This window comes from Phoca vitulina, unplaced genomic scaffold, assembly GCF_004348235.1.
Source record: "Phoca vitulina isolate PV1807 unplaced genomic scaffold, GSC_HSeal_1.0 scaffold49, whole genome shotgun sequence".
Taxonomy (NCBI): domain Eukaryota; kingdom Metazoa; phylum Chordata; class Mammalia; order Carnivora; family Phocidae; genus Phoca; species Phoca vitulina.
In genome coordinates, this window is record NW_022589752.1 from 853,274 (window position 1) to 878,586 (window position 25,313).

Here is a 25,313-nt window from a genome sequence, read left to right on the forward strand (position 1 = left end):
CAGCACATCTGTAAAAATGATCATTTTTGAGGAATCCACACGAAGGAAAGAGCAACAGCTCTTGGGGTATAGGACAACGTTAGCTTTTCCACAAGAAGCCTAGCTTTGCATGGGCTGATTATGCCTCAGAGGTAGAGCACATGAGCAAATGGCCCATGTGAGCGGACAGAGAGCAAGCCTGAGTAGTTAGGGAGGTCTAGCTCTTTTAGAACTCAGCGCAGGCCTCTGTTGAGTATACAATTGTTCATACCAAAATGGAGCAAATGCCACCCAGCTACTTTTATGTTCAACAATTAGTAATAATGCGTGGGGCGCCTGGGTGGCTCAGTCGGTTAAGTGACTTCTGACTTCTCCCTCTCCCGCTGCCCCTCCCCCTGCTCATGCTCTCTCTCGAACTCTCTCAAATAAATAAAATCTTTTAAAAAAATATAAATAAATTATCATTTCCTTTGGGAAGCTACCTCCATCTCAAGCTGTGCCTACCTTCTCACTTAATAGTGTGGGTTTCAGAGCCAGATTGCCTGTGCTTGAATCTTTTGGCAGATCAAACTCTCTACTCAGTTTCCTCAACTATAAAATAGGGCTTAACTATGATATTTACCTCTACCTCATAGGGTTTCTGTAAAGATTAAAAGGGTTAATACAAAAATACATTTATTAGGGGTGCCTGGGTGGCTCAGTCGGTTAAGCATCTGCCTTTGGCTCAGGTCATGATCTCAGGGTCCTGGGATAGAGCCCTGCACCGGGCTCCCTGCTCAGCAGGGAAACTGCTTCTCCCTCTGCTGCTGTTCCCCCTGCTTGTGCTCGCTCTCTCTCTCTCTGACAAATAAAATCTTTAAAATTATATATATATATTTATATATATATATATTGTATTGCCTGGCATATAGTAAGCATTCAGTAAACATTAACATTAGCAATTGTTATAGTGTGTGTATATACATATACACACACAATACATAAACATATATATACCACATATATATGAATAGTATGTATAGTATATATATATACACACACATATATATACATACACACAGCACATTTTACAAATTATTTACTTGTGTGGCCACTGAAAATAAGCTCCGTGATCATAGGAACTTAAGCGTGTTTTGTTCACTGCCTCAAACTGTGCACTGGGATCTAGTAGGCATTCAGTAGTTGTTGAATGTGAATATCTACCGACCAAAGACCATGAAAGTGCCCCAAGGATTACAGTAGCTACACAATGGATGTTCGCTGACTGCAGGAATGAATGGAGGTGACCAGATGGAAAGTGATTTCAGACTACTGGCAGTACTACACTACACAAAGGAGGCAAACAAGAGATTTAGCAATATTCCAGTTTATAAACTTTTTATTTAAAAAATAAAATTGTAAACAAAATACAGAAAAATATTGACACCTGTGATAACAAGGAAATGACTCCTAATCTTTAGGGTAGTTTGTTATCCTGAAAGAGCAAAACCGTAAGTTTTATAAAGAAATTTTATTGTGCAAAGGAGGAATGTACTTTGTATGGTTCATTTACAATAGGTATTTGGCATTGACAGAAAAAGTATTTCTATGTATACATTCAACACTTTGCAGCATACTTACATTCAAGTTACATTTCCAAATTCTATGCCAAATACAATCTAACTCACCATCAAAAATCCCTAAGATATAATTCTGTTTATTTGGTAGGAGTGCAGTATGATTCTATCAGAAATAATTTTATGCTCCTACTAGATCAATTATACCTTAACTACTTCAACAAAATTCACTGACCTTTTCCTTCCAGTTGAAGCCAAGCCTCTTCTAGACAAATTAAACACTAATAAAATTTGGCCAGTTACAAAATTAAATAGTTTTTTCCTCCCTCCTTACAGACATTATTAGAACTTTCAATGGAAGGACACTGGCTCTAATAAATTACTTTTTCTTTTACAGTAGTTAGGACACAGTATGGATACAAGTTGCAGAATTTTAACTTCTTTTTAAAAGATGGCTGAAGCACTCTTCCTTTCGGTTGTTACCAAATTCCAAATTCAGTTGTTCTCAAAATAAAACATATTAGGAAACCCACATAGTGTTCTCAAAACTTTTCTGCATTTTCTCACACATTCCTCAAATCAGATTTTTTTATTCATTGACAATTTGTAAATTTCTTAGTTTCTCTCAATTACACTAGGATAGCTATTATAATTTTGATAATTTGACCATTTTATTTCTAAGTATGATTTTATTTAAGTCAACATAAATTACCAATAACTTCCATCTCTGCTACAGTTCTCCGAGAAATCTATCTGAACTTAGTGAGGAGTCAAGATTCCATGGGGCCTGACTAGGACTGGCAAACAAAACATCAAGATTTGAGAATTCTCATGCCTCCAAGAGATTCCAGATAAATCAAATCTACTCATAATGTACCAATTCTTTCTTAATTATCTCAAGTTAAGTTCATTTTTAAAAGTCCAGTAAGATAATTAAAGACAAAACAATGGAGACAGATGGATTTCATTGAGTTGAGCTCTTTCTGATTTACTTCAGGTTGTAACTTCTCCTCCAGCACATGATGGGGGGCAGTTGGTAGTAGGCTGCTGAGTTGACACCACTTCTAATTCAGATTCACGAACAAAAACCACTGCATCACCACTTACATTTATAAGACACTGTGCCTATACAAACAACAGGAAATGTTCAATCACCAACCCAACAATCTGCTCATAATTTTCTGTTATTTTAGGGCCAGTGCTACATAGCTGAAAAAGCACAGGCTTTTAAGTCACTTGGAAAAGATAGACAACCCAATAGAAAAATGAACAAAGGGAAAAAAAAGAAGGCAACTCACAAGAAAGGAAACTCAAAAAAACCCCACTGATAGAATTAAATTTTTTAAAGGAAACTTTAACAATTCTAAGTGAGCTATTATATGAACAATATTGATAAAAGGAATTTATTCTAAAATTAATCCTAAGCAACAATTCTTTGCCCCCAAGCAACAATTCTTTGCCCCCACTAAATACAGAAGTATTTATTAGGAATAATAATCGGGACGTACCACTACGTACCACTACGGCGATTAAAACTAGACAGATCATAGTCCAAACTAAAGGTTGTCTCTCACAGTAACTTAGGAGCTAAACTTCCAGAGGTATTTAAGAATACCCAGATGTGAAAACAGCATCTGATCTATATATGACCATGGTTATTAATATATTTGTTAAAACATGTTTCAAGCATCTAGAAACAAAAAGTTCTGAAGAGCAATTCTCTTTGGTGGAGGTTGGGGGGAGGGTGGGAGATGGGAAAGCCATAGCGGAGGGAAATCCTCAGGTTCCCCCAAAAGAAGTTTTTGACTACATCTCACCTGGTTTTTATTTGGATTCTCCATGAAGACACACTGCTTCATTATGTAGGAGACAACAGCATTCCCTCCTAATGCAGCAACATGAGCTCTCACCATTGCAAACACTTCAGCAATAAAAGCATGGAGAAAACCACTGACTCCTCCTTCCTAGAAAATAATATGAAAGAAAATCAAACTGTAGACATGAATGTATATAAAATGCCAAAAATATATATATTAAAAATCTTAAATAATCTTAATATAATGGATGGATCATTTTAATTTCCCTCATAACAGGGATTTGTTACATGAATGAACAAACCTTTACTGAACACATGTCTGTGATGGGGATTAATATCCTTACTTCACAGATGATGAAACTGATGTCAGAGACATATGCCCATGTGTCATATGCCCATGACAATGACCACATAGGTAATAAAAAATGGCAGAGCAAGAATTCAAACTGTTTCTCCAACGTCAACGTCTCCATCAAATCATTCCTATCACTCACAGAAATTGAAGGTAAATATAAACAATAAAACTGCTCTGCTCTCCATCTCTCCCATTCTGAAGCATGTTCCAGGTACACTTGCCTTTTTATCAGTTTCTCAAACCTATCAAAGCACTTTTCCTGCCTCAGGTCCATGCTGTACATGCTGTTTCTGAAGGTTCCTCACCCAATTTTCCACCAGGATAACTCTTACTCAATTCTTCAGGTCCCTGTTTATATGTAACTTTCTCAGAGAAATGTTCCCTAACTATCAGATCTAAATTAAGTTCCCCAGTTGAATTCTCTGATAGCCTCTGTTGTATTTCTTTATATTACTATCACTAGTAATTATACATTAGTTACATGATTATTTGTTGCATGTTCACCATGCTCTGTTTCACTAGACTGTCAATTCCATCAGGTCAGAGGCTGCCATCTGTTTTGCTCATAACTATAAGCTAGCACCTAGTTCAATAGGTACACACACTAAGCATTCCATACATATTTGTTAGGAAATGAAATCCAATAGTTTAGGGAATGTTTTCAGTATTCAAAAATAAAACAGAAACCAAAGTCTAGCAGAGAGCCTAAAACGCTTTAGAACCTAAGTTTTCCATGAATTCTACTGGAGGTTATTTACAGTCAAGGAAGAAATTTCCAACTTTAAACTGGAAGTTAAGGGCAAAATTTAATGCACTGTTAAAAAAAACATTTGACCAGATCACACCTTACTAAAAAGCCAGAGGATCCTATATATAGATCCTACATATAAAGGTAGCTCTTCGTAATTAAGGAATTGAGGTATTTCAGCCTACCTCCAACTCAGTCATAGCTCAGTACATTTTTTTTCTTTTACTTGTATCTGTTTTCCTCCTGCCTTTTAAATCTCGAAATTCTGATGGCAGAGTAACAAAGACTACAGAGGGGTAATTCTTAGAAGATTACATAATAGAAAGCAAATAACTTATCAAGCAATGAATAAATTTGGGATATTATGCCATCCAGTTAATATTACAAATCTCTGTTGAAAGGAAATCTACTATGAAGCAACATTTTGGGGTATGGCTGCTTAAGCAGTAGAGAAGGCACTTAGGAAATAAAATTTTATGGACTACAATAATGCAATATCCATGTACTATTAAGAGCAACTGGAAAGTTAATTCACCAATCTATACCAGCTTCTCACACCCAACTTTGTCAAACTTAAATGGGCTTAAAAGTGTCACCTATTTTAATTCTATATTAAAAAGGGTTTTGAGAATATATTAAGTGTCTTTTCCATCTCAACACAATTAGAATATGATTTAAAACCTAATGTATCATAAAGGAAACATCTAACCAATCTGTCAGAAGTCATTCCTTCATTTACACAAAAATAACTATGTCTACTCTGCCAGGCACTGTGCCAGGTACAGGACGGTGAGCACGATATTAAAACATAGTATGAGGGCTGGGGTGCCTGGGTGGCTTAGGGGGTTAAAAGTCCAACTCTTGATCTCAGCTCAGATCTTGATCTCAGGGTCATGAGTTCAAACCCCATATGGAGCCTACTTAAAAAAATAGCATGAGGGCTATTATTTCTAAGAAAGTATAGAAACACTGATGGTGAGACAATGGGAAAAAAGCATAATTAAGTCATCTTTATAATGCACACACTTTTAAAAAATACAAACTGCTCAAGAGTTTACTGGGTTTCATACCTATTCAATAAAAAATTTCCCTATTCACAATATTAATTTGCTCTAGCCTTATTTCATAACGTAAGACACAATATAAATATAATTTTTTTCTTGAACTTAAATTCCTGTGTAATTAAAGATATAATAGGCTGACTGTAATTCTTAAATTTGACCACATCAAAACATTTATAACTACGGTTATACAGTATGAGGTAAGAATTTGAATAAACGGCATTCTCATGTACTTTTGGAGAGGTGGGAATAAAATGAGTGGCCGCATTCTTTTTCAGGGAGAGAAAATGATAAACTATCCCCACAGACATCTATCTATAATATAGTCCCTTATGATTTCTAAATGTAAGGCCTTAAAAACTGTTATTTAAATATATCTCAGACAAATAACAGAAAACTAAGCTGTTCTTTCAGGCTGTTTCAAATCTCTAATCAAATATAGATCGATTTACTTGTTTTATTTATCATATGATAAGGATCTGGGATTTCTAATAATAAATGAAATTAAATCCAACATAACTCTTGTGATAATACTAGGTGCTATATGAAATTTAGTAAGTCTAATCTAGAATCAATCCATACAGGTTATTGAAAACAAAACAAAACAAAAAGGTGTGGGTATGCGCATGCGTATGTGATTACTTTGGCAAAAAATAACAATCTGGAATTTGTTTGGTTTTGTTACTAATGTCTTCAATCAGAAAATTCATAAAAACAATGTTATAAAGTTACCTCACGAAGAGAAGTGGTTTCCCGAATAAAAAACATGTTAATTATCCCAAGATATTTAGTTATTTTTGCTCCAGGAATAAAAGAAAGAGGTGTCATCTTAACAACCCCAACTGTAGTATTTGCACAAGGTGGAGTTGAACGGTTCCGGAAATTTCCTTCACCCATAGGACTTGCTTTTTCAACTGTCACAGCTAAATTTGGAAAAAGAAGAAAAAACATCAAGATCAGGTGTTGCTAACTCAATTATTCCCTAAGGTTTCCAAATAAGTGGTGACAACATTCAGCTGTCTGTGAGGCTAAGCCATGTCATGAAAGTAAAGAAATTATCATGCACTGCATGCAATTAAAAAGAGAGGGAAAGAATAACTTAAGAGGAAATGCTGGAATGGAATTCTTTTGGAAGAAAAATGGCATTCCTGCAAAAGAAAATGTTGATGCGGTGTAGCTACACACACAATGATCGTTATAAAGTGAAGAAAAAGAAAAAGCAGTAGAGCATTAAAAATTATCTGCTGTAGGAACAAATTATTACAAAGAGAGTGTGAAAGTTGTTATATTTCCCAGTGCAGTTTTTTCCATCTTTTTCAGACGACTTCATCATTGTCAACTTGTAGATAAACCTTATGTTAACTAGTTGTAATAGGTTTCTTCTCCGAACCTTTTTGATCAAACTCATAATTTTAAAAACTTAACAAATGACCTTGGCTGTCTAAAAGCTGATTGTTTATAAAGTAACATAAAAATAGCTACCACGTGACAAGTAACTAACATAAGCCAGACATATATATGTATATATATCTAATCCTTACAACAACCCAGCAACATAGGTATTATTATCCCCATTTTACACATGAGGAAACTGAGGCTCAGAGAAGTTAAATAACTTGTCCAAGGTCACACAGCTATTAAAATGACACTTCTATGATCCCAAACCAGATCTGGCTGGTTCCATATCCTGTGATCTTTCCTCTAAAACATCGTTACCTCCTTTTTAATGTAAATTCTTTCACTCAAATACATTTACCTCAGAGTCTACCAAAACACATGGAGTATAAAGAGCATGTAAGTAATGATGCTGACTCTAGCAGTGAGATAAGAATTAACTACTTTCTATTCAGAAATACCTCATTCTTTTAGCCCTTTGGATATCACTCTTAGTAAACTAACAGATGCCATCTACTACATAGTAGCTTGGGTCCTGGAAGAATGTCTCTTCAATAAGAGAGCTCATAATTTCCTTCCATTAGAAGGATATAATATCTATTTATACACTTTTAAGAATATCTTCACACAAAGTAAAATTTTAAAAACAATTGTACAGTTAAAATGAACAAATCTAAAGGCCCTTCAATAACTTTTGCTAAGTGACCATTAGAGTCTGCAGCTTTCACACTCCAATACATGATTGATTGGCAATGTTATTACTGGGTAGTAAGGTCTAGCCTTCACCACTGGGAAATCAGGGATATGCTTCTCAGATCATAATGTGGTAGAAACATCCGCCTACTTGTCTTAATTGATCCGCGCCTTATGGTCTGAGCTTTCAGTTTAATGAGCTCTATCCAGCTGCTGCATCTGTCTGCAAAGGAACTGTAATCAACTGACGTTGCTGAAAACACAGACAGAAAACAAAAGAAAAAACAAAGAAAAAATATAGATGACGTCTCTTACTCGTCATAACACTCCTTCTGATGACGTAATTTAACTGTAACTTAGAAAAAGAATGGTCCTTTTCAAGTCAGATATGAGAGATAGTAAAGAGTCAAGCTTTAGACACTGATTTGTCCAAAACCAAGTTCTCAATTAGCTGGCTGAGCGTTTTTGGCGATATCATTCATAGTGGTGTGGTCGCTTAGGGGAAATGGAAACAAGGTCTAACAGAAAGGACCATACATTGCTTTAACTTTATTTCCCATTCTTTTTACTTTACAGTGTTTTAACTGTCTATATTTTATAACTTTAATTTACAATTCAAACTTTGTGAATAATTCTTCCCTATTTTTACCTTAAAATCAAAAAAAATATTGAGAATCAAATGCTGAAGAATACATTTTAAAAAATTACTAGTTGACTTATCTTTTATTAAAACACATTCTTTCTACCATCAGTAACAGGAAAGCCAAAGGGTCACTTTGGTCAATATTCTGTTTTCACATCTGATTTTGGCAACAAAGCTTCTGATGACATTGAGTGGGGAGGCAGGTGGGAGTCTAACAAGTTCTCCTTTTTAAAAAAAATAGCTTTTACTCTTACTGAGCTAAAAAATGTTAAAGAGCTAAGATTTTATTTTTAGAAACAGGGAAACTATTAAAATGCTAAAAATGTAAATATTAGTTTAATTAATATTTTAAAAGACACATTCTAACTATAATAAAGCCACGTTTTGGTGTCTATTCCACTGTCCAGTGCATTTCTCCAATGTCTGTATGTTTATGCACCACCACACTAGAATTTCACACCTTTGGTGACTATTTGCTTAATTAGACAAACTCACCTCTCTGTGCAGCTGGTATACCTGAGTTAGAACTTGCACTCTCCAGGTGTTCTAATAAGACAATATGAACAACATTAGCTTGAATGCTAAGTACAAGCCAGTATCTCTTCTTTGCTGTTTGTTAATACCTCTATAAGCCAGATGAATAAGAGGAAATCTTTATGGCTTCATTATAAAAAGCAAACCAAATAGAAGTATTTAGGTTTTAAATGCAGTTTCTATTGATTTATGAAAACTAGCTCAGTTAATAAATATCATGCCAAGGAAGACTACTTGTTACTGTAACACAAGAGGAGTTTCAGAAACATTATAGACATGAGAAAATATAAACATAGTAACAAATGTTAGTAGGATGAAAGCAGGGTGAGAAAACTGAGCAGAGAAAAGCATCAATGTATTAGGAAGAAAATCTGAAATGAAACATGGAAGGAAAATGTTTGTGTGTGGGGGGGGGGGAGGAGCCAATAAGATTAAAAATTACAGACCAGGCAATGACCTATGTCTCACAGATAAACACAAACTGCTTACTTACTAGCCATAACCCTCCCCCTCGCCAACCCCCCTTCATTCAGGGACTTCACTATCAACAGCTCCCTCTGGTGGTATCAAGACGTCATAGAACTAAAAAGTGCTCCCCACAGATAGAACTAGATCCCAAACTGGAATCACTCCCTTTCCAGTAACCTTGTAAAAGGAGCATCCAGAATTTTCCTTAGTATTTTGTATTTTTATTATCGCTATTTAAAGTATTGTACAAATTTAAACAGCACTAATAAAAAAAATTTCATAATCTATTTTTTAAAGTTCAGACTCTACCTACATTAGCATATTTCAATTTTTGTTTCAAAGAATTTTATAACTGAAAGAATTGTGTTGCTGAGTTAGAAATAACTAAAAAAAAAAACAATAATTTCAGTCACCCAGTTTTTTTTTAAACTTATAAATTAAGTAAATACATATTTTTATCTCTGCTTAATGTGTTAATCTTTTGGTAATATTCTTAAATTAATAAAAGTTATACCTTTTAAAAATAAGATTTGTACAGGTTTCTGCTAATTGGGTGCAATGGGAGTATCTCTCATACTCCCCCCTCTTCCCATTTTTATAAAGCAAGTGACCACTAGCTAATACTGGAAAGTGTATAGTGACTGTCATTCCTCTTATAATACTGGGCTGTTGAGTAAATGGGATCACTAGGCAGGATCCACAAAATGACTGTGAGGGTACCATGCTATGGATGTGCCCTGACCATCATGCCCTCAGACTGAAGATCTAGGCAAGAAAACGTCCTCCCTGATTCAGGATCCTGAGGAGCTTTGGAACCCGGAAGGAGATGGAACCGACAGGAAGGAGACCAGAACAGAACTGACATTCAGAAGCTTACCACATCTCTAGGGACAGCTAGTTCAGCACTGAAAAAGGCTGTAGTGCAGAAGCTGGGACAGCAAATGCTTACCCAAGCTTACGAACGTTGGGAGAGTCCCAGGGCTCTCCTATGTCCTATGCAGTACAGACTTGGAGAGTACAGACTTACAGAAAATATAGTGGGCATTAGGAATTCTGTCCAAGTTTTTAAAATGAGGGAACAGGGGGCAAAAGCTAAAAAATAATGTGAAAATTACTAAAGTGAAACCGTCTTCTATATCTCAGTATTATCTGGGTAATATGAAATTCCCCAGTAGCAACTGTGTATAACTTAATGACAAATGTCCACAACAAGAGCTTAAACATGTACAAAGTATCTGCTCTCATCTCTAAATAACAAGTGAAAAAAAAGTACACAATGATCTGTAAAATATTTTTTTTTTTTTAAATAAAAAACAGTATCTTTGCAAAGACAGACAATAAAGCTGATTGAGGGTAGTTGCCTCTTGAAAAGGGAAATGAATGGAGAAGGGAGTTTGATTTTGGACTGTATGATTTTTTGGTAAGATTTGAATTTTTCACCATGCACATTTATTACTTTTCCCAAAAAATTTTACAAAGGGTGGAGAAGTGGGTCTTTTCCCTGCCTCCACATATGAATGTATTTGAATTAATATCTGAAAAAAAAAAGTTTTTAAATTGCAGATATTCTTTTTAATTTTTAAGTTTTTATTTTCATTCCAGTTAACATACAGTGTTATATTAGTTTCAATTACACAATATAGTAATTCAACAGTTCCATACATCACCCAGTGCTCATCACTACAAGGGCATTCCTTAATCCCCATCATCTATTTAACCCATCCCCTCACTCCCCTCCCCACTGGTAACCATCAGATTGTTCTCTATAATTAAGAGTCTGTTTCTCTCTCTCTTTCTTCCCTTTGTAAATTGCAGATATGCTTAAGGGAAAGGTTAAAATAGATGATTTTTTTTTTTTTATCTCACTTAAGGAGAGCAGGTTCATCTAACATGTTTGCTAGGATCTTAATTTTTCTCTCAGAGAAAAGGCCCAAGATGAGATGGTCCTGGGAACAGCTGAACATTGGCACCTCAGACATTTGAATACCTCAGGTATATAATGACCTCAGATTCTCAGTCACTCTGCTCTTCCAATTACAGTTTGGCTTCCAAGGTAATAGGCTTCTCAAAACAGAAGGTATTGCAGGTATTAGCTGTCTGGCTCATTGATACACTAGTAATTATGGTGAAAAAGAAATAAACCCATATGTAATCTCTTAAAAAAAAAAAAAAGACAACATATTTCATATTCAGGATTAGAAATCTTACTAACATCTTTTGGGCTTTGTTGAGGAGCTAATGCCCATTGTCAGCCTCATCTATGTAGAAGAGTTTGAGACAAACACTTCTTATGTAAGGTTCCCCCCATTTTGCTGCAGAAAGTCTCAGTCAAGCCACACAGCAGCCCACGTCTCTTACAATTTCCTTTCCCACTGGATACAAGAAAATGATTATTTTGCTCCATTAAAAAGTCACCAGTAGGTGATAACCCTGTTACCTATAAATGAACAACCCTAGAAAGTCAGCAAGGCAAAAAGAACATAAGATTTTATTATTCTTTTAGTATACTCTAACAATATTTAACAAGGCCTGTCAGTGGGGAGGGGGACCAACCTAGGTTAAAAGCAGTTGAGTAGAAATGAGCATATTGATGACCAACAGAAAACAATGTGGCAAGGATTCTTCCTCCCTCAATTATACATGCTCCAGTGCTTCTGAAGTTTGAGACTTCTCCATTCTTCTAAATAGTCATAACAAATGACAAAGGTATCAGCTGGCTATGATAAAGCTCTACGCTGATCACTAACTCCTCTGACAAGTTGTTCACTTTATATCATTAGAATTTACAGATCATCTTTGTTGTGAATAATTAAAAAATATCTGAGATAATCTTATCTGGTCATCTTAAGAAAATTACTAAAACTAAAAAAAGTTCCTGAAACTTCTGAAGATTCTCTGGCAGATTAAAATATATGTAATCTGGGGCGCCTGGCTGGCTCAGTGCCTACAGCATATAACTCTTAATCTTGGGGTTGTGAGTTCAAGCCCCATGATGTGCATGGAGCCTACTTAAAAGAAAACATATGCAATCTGAAGTCTTTAAAAATGTATACTTTATTTAGTTATTTAAACATTCTCGGGGGCGGGGGTAGGGGGGCGCACTTAGGTGGCTCAGTAGGTTAAGCGCGCTTGCCTTCTGTTTGGGTTGTGATCTCAGGGGTCCTGGAATCCAGCCCCGAACCGGGCTCCCTGCTCAGCGGGGAGTCTGCTTCTCTCTCCCTCTGCCCCCTGCTATGTTCTCTCCCTCTGCCCCCTGCTCATACTCTCTCTCGCTCTATCTCAAATAAATAATATCTTTTTAAAAATAAATTGTTTTTTTAAAAAATAAACAGGGGCGCCTCAGTGGGTTAAGCATCTGCCTTCAGCTCAGTTCACGATCCTGGGGTCCTGGGATGGAGCCCCATGTCTGGCTCCCTGCTCAGCGGGGAGTCTGCTTCTCTCTCTCAAATAAATAAAATCTTTAAAAAAATTAAAAAAATAAAACATTCTTGGGCTTTGTATTTTAAACTTTTTAAAAAGATTTTATTTATTTTAGAGAGAGAGAGCGGGCATGGGGGGAGGGGGAAAGAATCTCAAGCAGACTCCTCACTGAATGCAAAGCCCAACATGGGGCTCGATCCCAGGACCCTGAGATCATGACCTGAACCGAAACCAAGAGTCAGACGCTTAACTGACTGAGCCACCCAGGTCCCTAAACATTCTCAGTTTTAAGTTATTATGATCAAAATTTGGTTTTATGTCTCTTTTGGCATTTCCATCAATCTATAATGCACTGATTAGCTATGTCCTATAACTATAAAATCTGACTTAATGACGGACTTAAACAAATTATGTGTATAAACCTTGTCCATAATGGTATTCAAATATTGGTGGATTGATGATGAAATTGCCATATTATAGCTAAAAAGTATTAAAGCATAGAGAAAAATATAAATAGCTTCAATCTGCATAGCCCACTAAGGGGAAAAACTCAACTACCATCACAATACATACATTAGATGACAAACACAATTAGCTTCTCCATTTGGGTCATTAAAGCTTCCAGCTAAAGGTGTACAACAGCCTAAACCACTTTTCTTCAATCCCCATCTTCTATTTTCCTGCCTCTGTTTCCAGGCATCCACTTCTCCCCTCCCTCGTACCCTTCAGATTTTCTCTTCCAAATAACGCCAATTTTCGTTAGTAATCCAATTCAATTTTCTTTGTTGCTTACTCCCTCTTCCTCAGACTCTGGATTTCACTGAACTCAAGCTGCCTTGAAGAAGCGAAGATTCCTTATCTCTACTCCTCCATCAATTTTCTCTTTCCTTCCTTCCTTCCCATGTCTGGGATAAGTTTCTCATACGTTTTCCACTCCTTACTTTATTTTCCCTTCAATCTCCTTCCCCTCAGCATCTCTCTCCTTTCAGGACTTCTTACTAATTGTTGGGGACATCAATAACATGGAGAACTTCAGCACTTTTTATTTTTGCTACCATTTGGTCATAATGATAAAATAATTTTATGTTTTGTTTTGTTTTTTTAAAGATTTTATTTATTTATTTGACAGAGAGAGACACAGCGAGAAAGGAAACACAAGCAGGGAGAGTGGGGGAGGGAGAAGCAGGCTTCCCGCAGAGCAGGGAGCCTGCTGCGGGGCTCAATCCCAGGACCCCAGGATCATGACCCGAGCCAAAGGCAGATGCCCCCCCCTTTTTTTTTTAAAGATTTTATTTATTTATTTGACAGAGAGAGAGAGAGAGACAGTGAGAGAGGGAACACAAGCAGGGAGAGTGGGAGAGGGAGAAGCAGGCCTCCCGCTGAGCAGGGAGCCCGATGCAGAGCTCGATCCTGGGACTCCGGGACCATGACCTGAGCCAAAGGCAGACGCTTAACCGACTGAGCCACCCAGGCGCCCCAATAAAGTACATTTTAAAAAGAGAGAAAAAACAGACATGCAATGAATTGTTAATACATAAAGACATTTTTAGTTTGTGCAAAGAATTGTGTAATAGTTGTTAAGAATTTAGAACCATTCATTGGCAGGATAAAATAAAAGCTAACTCTTGTAGTTTTTATAGGTTTATATTTCTAATCACTAGCTTAAAAAATGTAAGGCAAGTCATTAAATTTAAAAAATTAAACTACCTTTTAATCAAATTTGGCTTAACAAAAAAATAACCCTTATAGCCTCAATAAAAATAAAGATAAAAAAACTTCAAATGTGATACCTAATTATGGAGTACAATGTATTGAGGGTTTTATTTTTATACTGAAATCCAGATTTTGGCCTATGCTTGTCACATTAATCGGCAGCTGCTTAATGAAAAGAGTACTCCTGCCAGCCTATTATGCCATCGAACGTGAGGCTATCACTCCAGCATAAAGCAAAACGAAAGCAGGAACAAAGTTGGTATAAAAGACTTTTCTTCTATATAGTTTCACCCAACAGTATATAAAAACTAAATTGACTTAATTAAACCTTTTTAAAGGCTTAAACTCTCAGAATTTTAATTTTAAAAAACTATTATCCTATTATAGATTGAACTTATAAAGTACTTGAAATATTTATAGTGGCACATGATTCACACACATTTATCTAAGATCTTAAGCCCCACAGTATGGTATCTAAGATACTGAGATTTAGGTCTTTAGACATGTATCAAAAATAATATGCTAACCTTCTATAAAAACTACATGCATATGAAATTTTTGAGATCAACTACAGTCTGTAAAACAAATCTTATTTTTTTTACTTTTCACCCAGATTACTGTCACTCAGATTCTCCATTTTCACTGTATTTGCTCTATCCCTTGATAACATTTTTTTTTAAAGTCTCTTAAAACCATTTCAGAGTAAAGTAGTAAATATTCAGAAAACTAAAGTACAGACATTAATGATGAGGAAAAAACATCATGGGAGTGGTGTAAAAAGTTTGTTATACCTCCTTTTTCTCATAATACAGCCTCATATAAGTAATTTACATTGATGCCAATCATCTATTTTCCTTAGTATTCATCAAGAATTTTGATGACCTTCACATGATAATTTCCTGGAAGAAATTACTCAGGCTCAGCACCTTTTAATATTTCAAATCAGAAAAATCAAATACTTAGAGCAAGGTAACCAAACCAACATCAAACTCTCTTGTTACCTTGAGAAACGAAACTAAATATAACCAAAGATGAAAGGAAAAAATTGAACATGGATGGACAATTCAGGCCCAGGCTTACTCTACACAGTGAATTAGGATACATGTAATTGAAGCATCTTTTCTTCACATAATAGTCACTCATCTTCAGTAACATAAAAAGATAATTATCAGAAAGGTTTATCTACAAGTTAAAAGATGGAAGTATTAATATATACTGTGCTTAGCTCTTGAAACTACTCTGTCAACATAAAAGAAAAATTTTAATAAATCACCAAATTTGTAATAAGAATGTGAAAAATAAATTAGGATTCAAAGTTTTCAGAATTTAAAAAAAAGGAAAAAGCTCCATCAGCTTAGCGAACTGACCTAACAAAACCATAAAAACTATATATTTATTTACTTATCAATATTAGCAGTTAACTTTTAAGCCTCTTGTGGTTGCATATAATAGAGAAATTTTTGAGCATTTATTCCTAGCACCCTTACCTTCCTCTCTTGCTTGTTACTTCTAAATTGCTAAGCTTAACTTTTGCCACATATTTCTATTCTCTATTTAAAACCTTTCATGTTACAATACTCAATTACTACATTCATATATTACACTCTATTACATTTTTCAGACCTTTTCAAAACCCCTCCTATCCTCAAATCTTCCAAAATACTTTGTGATAACTTTTTCAAGTATATTTAGGATAGCCCATGTCCTCCTGAAAAGACTTGAGAAAGCAAAGACAGTAAATAAGCATGCAATGTAAACTACAATTTACACAACTATTTATAAAAAGGTACAGGTAAACTATTTAGTGTTTACTGATGATTTTAAAATGTAATATTCAAGGAAAAGCACATAAGTTTTGCAGTTAATACTTAGTAAAAAAGTTTTATATATATTAGTATTAGATGTAATGCTATTGAACACTATGAAAATGATGATGATGGCAGCACGATCTGATTCAGTGGTTTTCAAACTTTTTGAAACTCTGTCTTACAACAAAATCACATACAGAAAATCAATAAATAAAAGCATACTGAATCAAAGCTGCTCTATTCAAGGGTAGGAAGGGGGTCCAGAGACCCATCCTCTCACTCCTCCACTCTCCCCTCAGCTCCCTTCCCACCCTGCCTTTTGGAGAAGCAGAGTTTAAAAATTACTGGTTTAACAGATTTGAAGCTATTTGGAAATTTTTAATGTAACACTAGCTTTTGATTTTGATTAATTGGCTTTTGATTTGTTTTTAATAATAGAAACATGTTAATTATTGAAAAACCATAAACCACAGAAACCCAAGGAACCAGAATTTTAAAGGGTAGAGAGAATCTTAATCTTTTCACACTTTATAGATGAGGAACTGAGGCTTAACTGGCTTATTAGAGGTTACTGGGCCAAGTTCTCACACTATCAGTAGCAGAACTGAGAAGAGAATCGAGGTCTGCTACTTTATTACTCCACTTTATGGCCCCTCTCCACACTACAAAATAAATTGCAATATTTTAAGTACTGTTCAGATAGGACTTACTCTACTCAAATTCTTCTTTTGTTGTTCTTCAGTTCAGAGTATCATTTGTACAAAATAGACTAATGACCCACAAGCACGAATTCTAATGACCTTTGAAAACATTTTGAAAGCTAATGCAGAAACCGCAAGGTATCAATGTAGATATGACAAATTTACAGAATTTAAATCCAATCTTCTGCAGAAATCAGTAATGATTAACAAGGTAAAAGTGAGCTAATAGGGACCCGATCTGCATAAATATATATACCTATATATTAGCAATTGATCAAATTTTTTTGTTGTTGCTGATTAGACTTTTGTTGTTGCTGATTAGATTTTGCCACATCGCACCCCTTCCATTGCAGGGTAAGGACAAACGAAACGACACCTAAAACTGATTTGGAATTAACCTTGTGTTAAATACAAGTTTCTGTATAAAGTAGGTGTTTTTTAAAAAAATTCTGTCTACCCAGTTCTAAGGAAGATTCTTCACAGTTCTTTTTGTTCTGGAAGCTGCATTTAATTTATAAATCTGAACTCAAATTATCTTTGGATTTGATTTTTTCCTCTCTGTTCTTTCAAGGAGTTCAATTATGCTAAAATTCTCTATCGAGTTCTAAATTAGAATTTTAGTTTAGATAAAAAAAGAAAGAAGACCACAGTTACCATGTTAGAAAGTTCAGAATCTGAAAGTAGCTTATCTTTTCATCTTCAAAATATGAGACAAGATCTATTTATCTACATACATAAACAGGCTTTGCACTAATTTAGTAAAGATTCTATTGACATAGATGCAATGTGAATATAAAACTATTCTGTATCATAACTAATGCTACGAAATAAGGTATAGTAATTCTGAAAATTCGTATAATAAAAATTGCCCTGAAATCAGAAGAGAAATAGAAAATACTACCTCCCATTAGTACAGATCTAGGTAGATTTAACTGCTATTAAGTTAAGAGACTATCATTTTGCATTTGAAAATATGGCAGTATCTTTTAAGTACATAACAATGTTCCTCAATAATAACCAAGACACTCAAAAGACAGCTCATCCCTTTCTCACTTGTACTACCCCAACCCAAACCTCTCTCCACATTTCTTCTGAAGAAAATCAGTATTTTGTTGTCTATAAAAATCTAAAAATTTTTGTAAAATTTCTATTGTGGCTGGAAAAAACCTTACCAGATATAAATATCAATAGATCATGTGTGAATAGTTACTTTGGGAAATCCAGATCTCTGAAAATAAAATTTTAATACATTTGAAGTATAAGAATGGAACATCACATGATGCTCCTTAAACCTTAATAATTTATGATAAGATTACCTGAGAAATTAAAATAAAAGGAATTATTACTCTCTCCCCTGTATGAACATGAAGAAATAGACAATGAGGGAATGAAGAATAAATCTTCATCTCAAGATTAAGTAAAACTGCCTACGATGAAGAAGTAAAAGGAACTAGAAACTAGGATTTGTGTTTGCATTTCCCTCACTTAACCAACCTTTAGCTGGTGGAAAAGGATGAGAAGGAAGTGAATCTGAACAGAGCTCCAGTGGAAACTGCAGAAGTTCTTCATTATCTGTAGAGGCTTGAGAGGCAAGAAAAACACTGGTTATTTAGTAATGATCTAGTATTAATTTTTTTAAATTAAGAATGTGGGATAAAATATATATTTCCCCAAATCCAATTTATTCTGGTTATTTTCTTCTTGGTTTCTCCCATGGAGACCCATCCTTCACCTGCACGATGATGAAAGATGCTATCTTTCCTGCTAGGACTGTAGTGAGTCTTCGAAAAAATACTAAGTATAAATCTCTTAGCACAATGCCTTCCAAATAATAAGAACTCAATAACAACTATTATTATCCTATTCTTTGTACCATACTGGTTCTATGATACTTAAACCAGCTATTTTCTATCTTCTTTGATAAATATCTGAACGTAATTGTTTTAATACATCTCTATTTAACATTAATTCAATGCTTTACATGTAGAATGTAATCTATAAAAATTTTAGACTAATCGTGAATATTTTATTTAGCTGCTACGTACCTAAATTTTAGAAAGCATACTATTTTCCTCTCCTTTTTTCAGAACACATAGCAATTTTTAACAATTTGAGTTTCTCTGGGATATATTAAAAATGGTACTTCCTAGATTTTTACTGGATAAAGGACAACTCTGAGGACCTTTCCTAAGAAAAATACGTGGTGCTTACTACATCAGTAGGTTCTCAATGCCTTGAAGACCTCCCCAGAGATCCTAGGACAGAAACCTCTAAATTACCGCAGAATATGCTATAATCTAAGTCTAAAAAATAGCAGCATTCTCTATGTAAATAAACACCAGTCAACCACCTATTGACGTTGAAAAATACCAAGTCAACCACAAAGTTATCTTGAAAAAGATAAACAGAAAAAGTGACAGTATCTCTTCTTCAAGAAACAAGTCATTTATTTAATCTACCTTTTTCACTTAACTATAACTGTAGATAAACATTAACTATGCTCCCATCCATCACAGGTTTACCTCTTTGCAGTGACTTTTCAACATGTGTTTTTGTGGTCTGTAAAGCCTGATTTTTGTCAAAAGTTATTGCAACTGCTGTGACTGTAACCTAGAATTACAGAAACAATATGATTAGCAAAATAATCACTGACAAAATAAGTCTCTCAAAAATCTTCAGTACAATGGAACAATTTATATTAACTGGCTAATCTGCTTTTGCTAGTTAAAATTCTGAACCAGAATTACAGATAAGCGCAGATATTTAGACTACAACTGAGTCTGACACATATACCCAACCCTAGATATTCCAGAAAGAGCTCAAGTACCTTCTCTAAAATATGGAGACTGAAGAAATCCCACGTAAGAATACATCCTATTGTATATATGCTAGAAATGTGATTCTACCTTTGGATAATTCGGAGTTCAGAAAAATAAAACATATGTGGTCTGATTCATTCTAGTGTGTTTGTTTAAAAATATTTTGAAGTAAAATCCTTTATATTTATTCAATTATGGCAGATTTATAATATTAAAACATCAGATAAAAGCTAGAAATCTTCTTTAATAATAAACTGAATCTTAATTACCTGTATTAATTCATCTTCAGGCAGAGATACTGTAAAATTTACATGGCAAAGGCAGCAGGGGATCATAGACCGCAGTTTAAAATACAGGCTCTACATAACAGAAAATATTAGTAATATCACTCCTTTTAATTTAAAAAAAAATTTTTTTTTTTAAGATTTTATTTATTTATTTGACAGAGAGAGACACAGCGAGAGAGGGAACACAAGTAGGGGGAGTGGGAGAGGGAGAAGCAGGCTTCCCGCGGAGCAGGAAGCCCGATGCGGGGCTCGATCCCAGGACCCTGGGATCATGACCTGAGCTGAAGGCAGACGCTTAACCAACTGAGCCACCCAGGCGCCCCTAAAAATTTTTCAAAACTGATTTTTCACTGAACATTATATCATGGCAAAAGAAAAGTTTAAAAGATTAAAACAAAGCTGGTCCATTTCTATTTTGTGTATTCTTACATTATTTTAAATATTTAAGCAGACAATAGGTTTAATCATATTTATCAATAAATCATAAAAATATAAGAAAAAATTTTTCATTTACACATATACAATAGATTTCTCTGAAGCTTAAAATTATGAAATAACTTAAAATGTATTTAATAGTGTGGCTTATTAAGATGGAGAGGACAGCTTTAGCATTTTACCAGTGAGAGAGTTAAGATTAATACAATATGTAAATAAAAATCATTCAACCCACAACTGTGTAAGATACTCCAGATAATATACACACTTTTTTAATTTCATAATTCTTAGGAGATTTAACTAAAATATAGTTAGTCAAAAGGTTCCTACCTTGAGCAAATTTTCACAGAGATCATTAAAGTTCTTATTAAGGGCTTGATTAGTCAGGTTAAGGCTGCTTAATCGGATTACTCTTACTGATGTGAACATCTAAATATGGGGAGATATAATAGCATGTCATTTTATTATTTTTAACTAAATACTGTAACAGTTGATAAAACTGCCAAGTAATGAGTAATAATAAATAATGTGGTATGAAAAAGGCTAACATTTTAGTTGCAATAAGGTGGTCAAAGAGAAAACATATTAAGAAGGAACTTGCTAAAATTACATTATGTTGTATTTGCTTAAAATTATGAAAGGTTTACCTGTATTTCAGATGTCCAGTTATTTATACCAGGCATAATTTCTGTATTACAACTATAAAAGCCTGTCAAAATAAATCATAGTTAAACTATTTGATAATATTTCATCTATTTTTATGTTAAAGAATAACATTTTTCACTTATTACATGGAATTCTAACTATAAGATCTATTTATTCTTTTTTTCTAAAACACTACACCTTCAGTAAGCTTTAGACCATCTTAACAAATTATCAGTTTGGGTTTTTTTTTAAATGTATGAACATAAAAGGATTAAAAATCAGTTCACCTAGGAGCACCTGGGTGGCTCAAGTCAGTTAAGCATCTGATTCTTGATTTCAGCTCTGGTCATGATCTCAGGGTCCTGGGAGATCAAGCCCCACAGGCTCTGTGCTCAGTGGGAAGTCTGCTTGAGATCCTCTCCCTTTCCCTCTCTGCCCCTTCTTCTGCTCATGCAGGTGAGCTCTCTCTCTCAAATAAATAAAATAAATCTTTAAAAAAAAAAAAAATCTAGTTCACCTACTTTTTTTTTTAAAATTTTAGTTTTTAGTGATCTCTACACCTAACGTGGGGCTCGAAATTACAATCCCAAGATCAAGAGTCACATGCTCTACTGAGCCAGCCAGGCGCCCCCTCAGTTCACCTAAGTTCTAACATAAATATATTTTTTTAATTTTATTTTATTGTTATGTTAATCACCATACATTACATCATTAGTTTTTGATGTAGTGTTCCACAATTCATTGTTTGCGTTTAACACCCAGTGCTCCATTCAATACGTGCCCCCCCTTATTACCCATCACCAGACCAACCCATCCCCCCAACCCCCTCTCCTCTAGAACCCTCAGTTTGTTTCTCAGAGTCTACAGTCTCTATGGTTCATCTCCCCCTCCGATTCCCCCCCTTCATTTTTCCCTTCCTACTATCTTCTCTCTCTCTCTCTTTTTTTTTTTAACATATAATGTATTATTTGTTTCAGAGGTACAGGTCTGATTCATCAGTCTTACACAATTCACAGCGCTCACCATAGCACATACCCTCCCCAGTGTCTATCACCCAGCCACCCCATCCCTCCCACCCCCCACCACTAACATAAATATTTTTAAACTATGGTTTTTAGCCTTGGAGCAGCAAAGTACATGACAGGATGTGACACTGATAAAGCCTTTAAAATAAAGTTAGTACTATAATAATTTACAAACTAAAATATTGATATATAAAACTAGTCTCATCTCAAAAGTAAGTTTTTTCTGTTCACCTGAAGGAGGAGGAACATCAGTAAGCAGAGAATGTACATCTTCCATAGCATCTGTGTCATCAATCTGAAAATAAAAATATTAGAACTATTATGTATTAAATGTATAATTTCAAATTTTAAAAAAATCATTGTTTTTATTATTTACTAAAAAGAAAACATCAGAGTCAAGGCAGAGCCATTTTTCCCTAAATTAAAATACAAAACTTGAAAAAAAGTTCTAATATCTATAAATTTCTCCACAATTATTATAAATACTTCTAAGTAAATATTTCACATTATAATGTATATTCAGTTAAAAAAAAAAGACCCTTTTCTCAAGCCTTTATGAGGACATGTTTCAAAAGGCTTACAAAGACACCATAAGCAATTATCATCTCTACTTGTATAAGTTAATAAAGTGCAATTTTAAAAAAAAAAGATCTTTTGACTTAAATACAAAAGTGCTTTAAAACTGAATTACATAGGGATAAATTTAAAGGCACATCTAAAAAAAAAAACAAAAAACCCAAATCCTATTTTTCTTGTATCACAGTATTCCATTGTGAATAATAGTGAAAATATCCAACTAGACATATACTGACATTCATCTGTACATCGGGAGTCTAACTGACTCTCACACACTTCAAGCGTCCCTTCACATTACCCTTGAGACTTTAAGAACCATTTTTAACTTTAGTTACCCACAGTCATGGCCATACCTCAACCCACTATTCCCAAAAACATTCCACACGCAGATCCAACTACAATGTCCTGTCTGTCTGTTCCTTCTCTTACTGAATCTGCCTCTGTTCTCAGCCTTCTGTCCAGATCTGAAGCACCTTCATTCTCTGCTTAGCCAGGATCCAGGACCATAAAGATCAATAATATTCTAGAATGCTAAGAATCACTGGAGAGTTTGTTAAACAGATTCCTGGGACCTACCTTGAAATTTTCATTTACTAGGTCTGAAGCAAGGGCTCCAGAATTTGCATTTCTTACAAGATTCCAGATGGGTGCTGATGCTGTAGGTAGTCACAGCACACTTTAAGTGGCACTACCCCAAACAGTACCCTAGAACCTTCTACCTCCTCAGTCTGACATATTCTTTTACCAACCTCCATTTTTTTTCGTTCTCAGACTGTAGAAAAATATGAGAAACAGGCACACATCCATACAGTCTGAGTTTTCTAAAATTAACACTCTCATCTCAGTTAAGTCTTGTGCATCTCCCATGGCTAACAACCTGATCACGATCATGGGCACTGTTATAGATTCTTCAGACTTCTAATCCCATCCCAATACAATTCTACCATGAGCTTTCTGCTTTCCTAAAATAAAGGCATCTGATTTTTTCTCTCAACCGGAACCTACCAGAACATTTCTGAGTATCCTCATTTGTTTTCCTTTCCTTAATACCAAAGGAAGATCATCTATCTCCATCAAAGCTAACTATCTACAGGGCAGGGCAGAGGGAGCAGATTTGTGAGGTAGGAGGCTCCATACATCTTCCATGCCACATTTATTCTCCAGGAAAGTTCTGAGTGTATTTTTATAATGGAAGTTCAACTATACCTTCTGAATTCAGTAAGAAAACACTACACTCAGAATTCGTAGTGCTATTATAGCACATGTAAAAGGATACAATTATACTAACATGTTGTAACACATGAAGCAAGTAGACATAGGAAGTCAATAGCATTTTAATTTAATTAAGTTCATTAAAGTTTACAAAAATAGCTCTAAGAATTTAGCATTATTTTTTAAGCTTAGCATTATTTTAATTTTATTTCAACCCATACATTAATTTTTCCAGAACTACCTGCATTATTGTACCTGGTGTTGATCAAAAAAATATAATACCAGCTTCTAATATTTTCAAATTTGTTGTAATTTCTATAATAAAATTTTTATATATTTATAGCAGTTGTAATAATACAAAATCACACCACATCAATTTAGGATCTGATTGTAACAATGAAAATCTTATCTTCCAAAAACTTTAAGAAATTACTCTAATGCAATAATACCTCCAAAACAAAAGCATCTTTTTTCCCATGTGAAAGGTCCAATTCTGTAATTTCATCAGAGCTTTCTGACTGAGATCTTAAAAGTCTTGAGCGTTGCCTAGGTTCTGGGACGGGTGATCCTATAATCTCTTCAGATATATCCTAAAAGAAATACAATTGCTTTATATCATATAAGACTGTCTTTTTCAGTTTGGGGGTTATTTTGTAAACTGCAGTCTTTTTTTACTTTTACTAAAGTATAATGGATATATAATATTATATTAATTTCAGATATACAACATGATTCAATACTTGTACACTTCAGTTTGGTTTTAAATTTTTATATTAATAAATATCTGTAGAGAAAAAGTCTGTAAAATATATTCACAGCCTATATTTAATTAAAACTTTTATAACTAATTAGCCTTTTATAGAGTACATGGATATTTCCTCTTACCAATAATAGCAGCCTTGATACACTAATCCATTAACATATAGGACTGCCACAGATAGCAAGGCAATACTGACCTCTAGTGTACAGAGCAGACACCACAACGAGTAGGGAATTGGCAGGCCTTCCAGCTCAGAAGGTATTTTCTACTCAGCATTTAAAAGACCGAACAGCCCAGAAATAATTATTTTTTTTTAATATTTTATTTATTTGACAGAGAGAGAGAGACAGTGAGAGAGGGAACACAAGCAGGGGGAGAGGGAGAGGGAGAAGCAGGCTTCCCGTGGAGCAGGGAGCCTGATGCGGGGCTCGATCCCAGGACCCTGGGACCATGACCTGAGCCAAAGGCAGACGCTTAACGACTGAGCCACCCAGGCGCCCCAGCCCTCAAATAATTAAAAATGTAGTCTCCGAAAAGGATTCTAAACTTTTATATCTTTTCTTATCCAGTGGTAATTTTTCAAAGCTCCACATAATAAAATGAGGAATATGATAAATGTGTGCATGTATACATAATACATATATTATGCAGGTATTTGCTGTGC

The 25,313-nt window shown here is 34.7% G+C and overlaps 1 protein-coding gene across 12 annotated transcripts in view; it reads right to left on the minus strand.

Annotated features, from left to right (window-relative positions):
- Positions 1 to 1,327: 1,327 nt before the first annotated feature.
- C2CD5 (C2 calcium dependent domain containing 5) overlaps positions 1,328 to 25,313 on the minus strand; it is a 100,224-nt gene continuing 76,238 nt past the window's right edge. For 8 of the 12 annotated variants that reach the window (XM_032387474.1, XM_032387472.1, XM_032387476.1 and 5 more), the window contains 12 exons: positions 24,339 to 24,479; positions 22,333 to 22,396; positions 21,079 to 21,140; positions 20,762 to 20,860; positions 19,979 to 20,068; positions 19,413 to 19,500; positions 18,385 to 18,471; positions 8,742 to 8,792; positions 7,755 to 7,856; positions 6,248 to 6,438; positions 3,353 to 3,499; positions 1,329 to 2,660 (listed from right to left, as the gene is read on the minus strand). In XM_032387474.1, the coding sequence (XP_032243365.1) occupies positions 2,529 to 2,660; positions 3,353 to 3,499; positions 6,248 to 6,438; positions 7,755 to 7,856; positions 8,742 to 8,792; positions 18,385 to 18,471; positions 19,413 to 19,500; positions 19,979 to 20,068; positions 20,762 to 20,860; positions 21,079 to 21,140; positions 22,333 to 22,396; positions 24,339 to 24,479 (1,254 nt within the window). In that variant the 3' untranslated portion in view covers positions 1,329 to 2,528. Of the gene's footprint in view, positions 2,661 to 3,352; positions 3,500 to 6,247; positions 6,439 to 7,754; positions 7,857 to 8,741; positions 8,793 to 18,384; positions 18,472 to 19,412; positions 19,501 to 19,978; positions 20,069 to 20,761; positions 20,861 to 21,078; positions 21,141 to 22,332; positions 22,397 to 24,338; positions 24,480 to 25,313 lie in introns of all 12 variants that reach the window. The other 4 variants (XM_032387483.1, XM_032387484.1, XM_032387479.1 and 1 more) reach the window with 3 other exon arrangements.